We start from the raw sequence: 1,961 nt of genomic DNA on the forward strand, positions 1-1,961 counted from the left end.
GGAAAAGGTATTTTCATAGGTGTGGGTAATTAAACTATGTTTTACTTATCTCCATTCATTTCATTTTAAATCATTTTTTCACATCTACTTTCATGGTTATGGGTAGATGTTAGTTTGCCTTTATTGCTTTCTAGTTAAAAGCATATTCAGAAAACATACATTTTATCCAATGAAGGGAGTTGTACCTTCATATCAAAATTTAGTGAGCACCTGCAAATGCCATTGCAAGTGATTCAACTATTGGTTCTTTTTTTGTCTTTCAATTTGGGCATTTGGGAGACACATTTGGAGGTATTTTAAGGAAGACAAATTTGTTAACCAACAACTCCAAATTGAATAAGCAAACATCTTAGTCCTACTTTGATACCATGTTAGGATTAGGTTCATTAAGTGTTGACTAGCATGAAATTTAGAGTAAATTGATGATGAATAATGTGTGTACAAATAAGTAATGATTGGTTAAAATAAAAAATCGATCCCAACACTCAATGAATGGTGACAAATAAGCTCCACCAAATGAGCCCATTAAATCTGTTTCTTTTGGCAACTACTAAATCCATTTCTAGATTGTTGTTTCTGTTCCCAAAATAGTCTTGTAACTGTAATAGTCAACTGTCACACACCTAATTTTTGTGCATAAGCCATACAAAATTAAAATTGTGGTTCTCACACTATGGAAGTGAATGAGTTAAAAGAAACATATAGCTATGCATTGATGTGGTTGTTGAGAATAGTTATCAAGAAGCCATTCTCAAGAACAATTGAAGGAGTCAGACAAAAATAGTGCTGGTGGACCACCCCGATCCAAGGGACTGCCATGTTCAGAATTATGGAGAAACTAAAGTTAATTAGCAGGGAAGTCAAAGGGTGGAATAGGACCACATTTGGAGATATCTTCAAAAGAAAGAAGGACCTGGGAGCTAGACTGGAACATCTTCAGAATATTATGGCTATCAGTAACCCCCCAGACCCCATTTTGAAGGAGGAGGAAGATTGCTGCAAGAGTTGGAAAGATACTCTCTCCAGGAAAGAAGTGTACTGGAAGCAAAGATCCAAGATCCAGTGGTTGAAAGAAGGGGACAAAAATTATGCTTTCTTCCACAGATCGGCTTCTATCCACAAGAAGAGAAACTATATCAAAAGTATTAAGGATGAAACTGGCCAGGAGATCTCTAAGGACTCTCTGCTTGGACAGAGTGTGGTGGACTTTTTCACCAGACTGTATGCGGATGGTGGAAGGGATTCTCCGCTCCAAGACTGCCTTGTTAGTAAGCTACCAATGGCCATCAATGAGGATGGCAACCGACAACTTTTGGCTCCCATCTCAACCGATGATGTTCACAGGGTTGTCTTTGCTATGGGAGCCTACAAGGCACCGGGCTCGGATGGTTTCCCCCCAGCGTTCTTCTAGGACTTTTGGGACATTGTTAGTTACGATGTCACCAAATTTGTTCAAGATTTCTTTAAAACAGGGAGACTGCTAAAAAAGATCAACAACACCTTCATTGTCCTCATCCCCAAGACCACTACTCCCAGCTGCTTGAAGGAGTATCGGCCCATAAGCCTCTGCAATACCATTTATAAAATTCTCTCCAAGGTCCTTGTGAATAGGATTAAACCCTTCCTGGAAAAATTGATCAGTCTGTCTCAGAAAGGCTTCATCCCGAGCCGCCAAATTTTGGATGCTACCATTACAACTCATGAGATAATCCACTCCATGGATAGGAGTAAATTGCCAGGTATGGCCTTTAAACTTGATATATCAAATGCTTATGATAAGGTTAATTGGGAGTTTCTTTTCAAAGTGCTTCTAAAACTGGGATTTAACCAAAAAATGGTGAATATGATTCGTGAATGTGTGACCATAGTTCAATTCTTAGTTCTGATTAATGGGACTCCTAGGGGATGCTTCAAAGCTGAGAAAGGTATCCGGCAGGGCGATCCTTTATCCCCTTATCTGT

The 1,961-nt window shown here is 39.1% G+C and overlaps 1 protein-coding gene across 1 annotated transcript; it reads left to right on the forward strand.

Annotated features, from left to right (window-relative positions):
- Positions 1-829: 829 nt before the first annotated feature.
- On the forward strand, positions 830-1,411 carry LOC131079567 (uncharacterized). Its single transcript, XM_058017549.2, has one exon. It carries the CDS (start codon positions 830-832, stop codon positions 1,409-1,411), a length of 582 nt encoding a protein of 193 aa, XP_057873532.2.
- The last annotated feature ends 550 nt before the right edge of the window (positions 1,412-1,961 follow it).

The sequence above is a fragment of the Cryptomeria japonica genome, chromosome 9 (genome assembly GCF_030272615.1).
Source record: "Cryptomeria japonica chromosome 9, Sugi_1.0, whole genome shotgun sequence".
Classification (NCBI taxonomy): domain Eukaryota; kingdom Viridiplantae; phylum Streptophyta; class Pinopsida; order Cupressales; family Cupressaceae; genus Cryptomeria; species Cryptomeria japonica.

What these genes read in the sequence shown, in the direction of transcription:
- LOC131079567 (XM_058017549.2), top strand. Translation starts at nt 830, where the DNA reads ATGGAGAAACTAAAGTTAATTAGCAGGGAAGTCAAAGGGTGGAATAGG.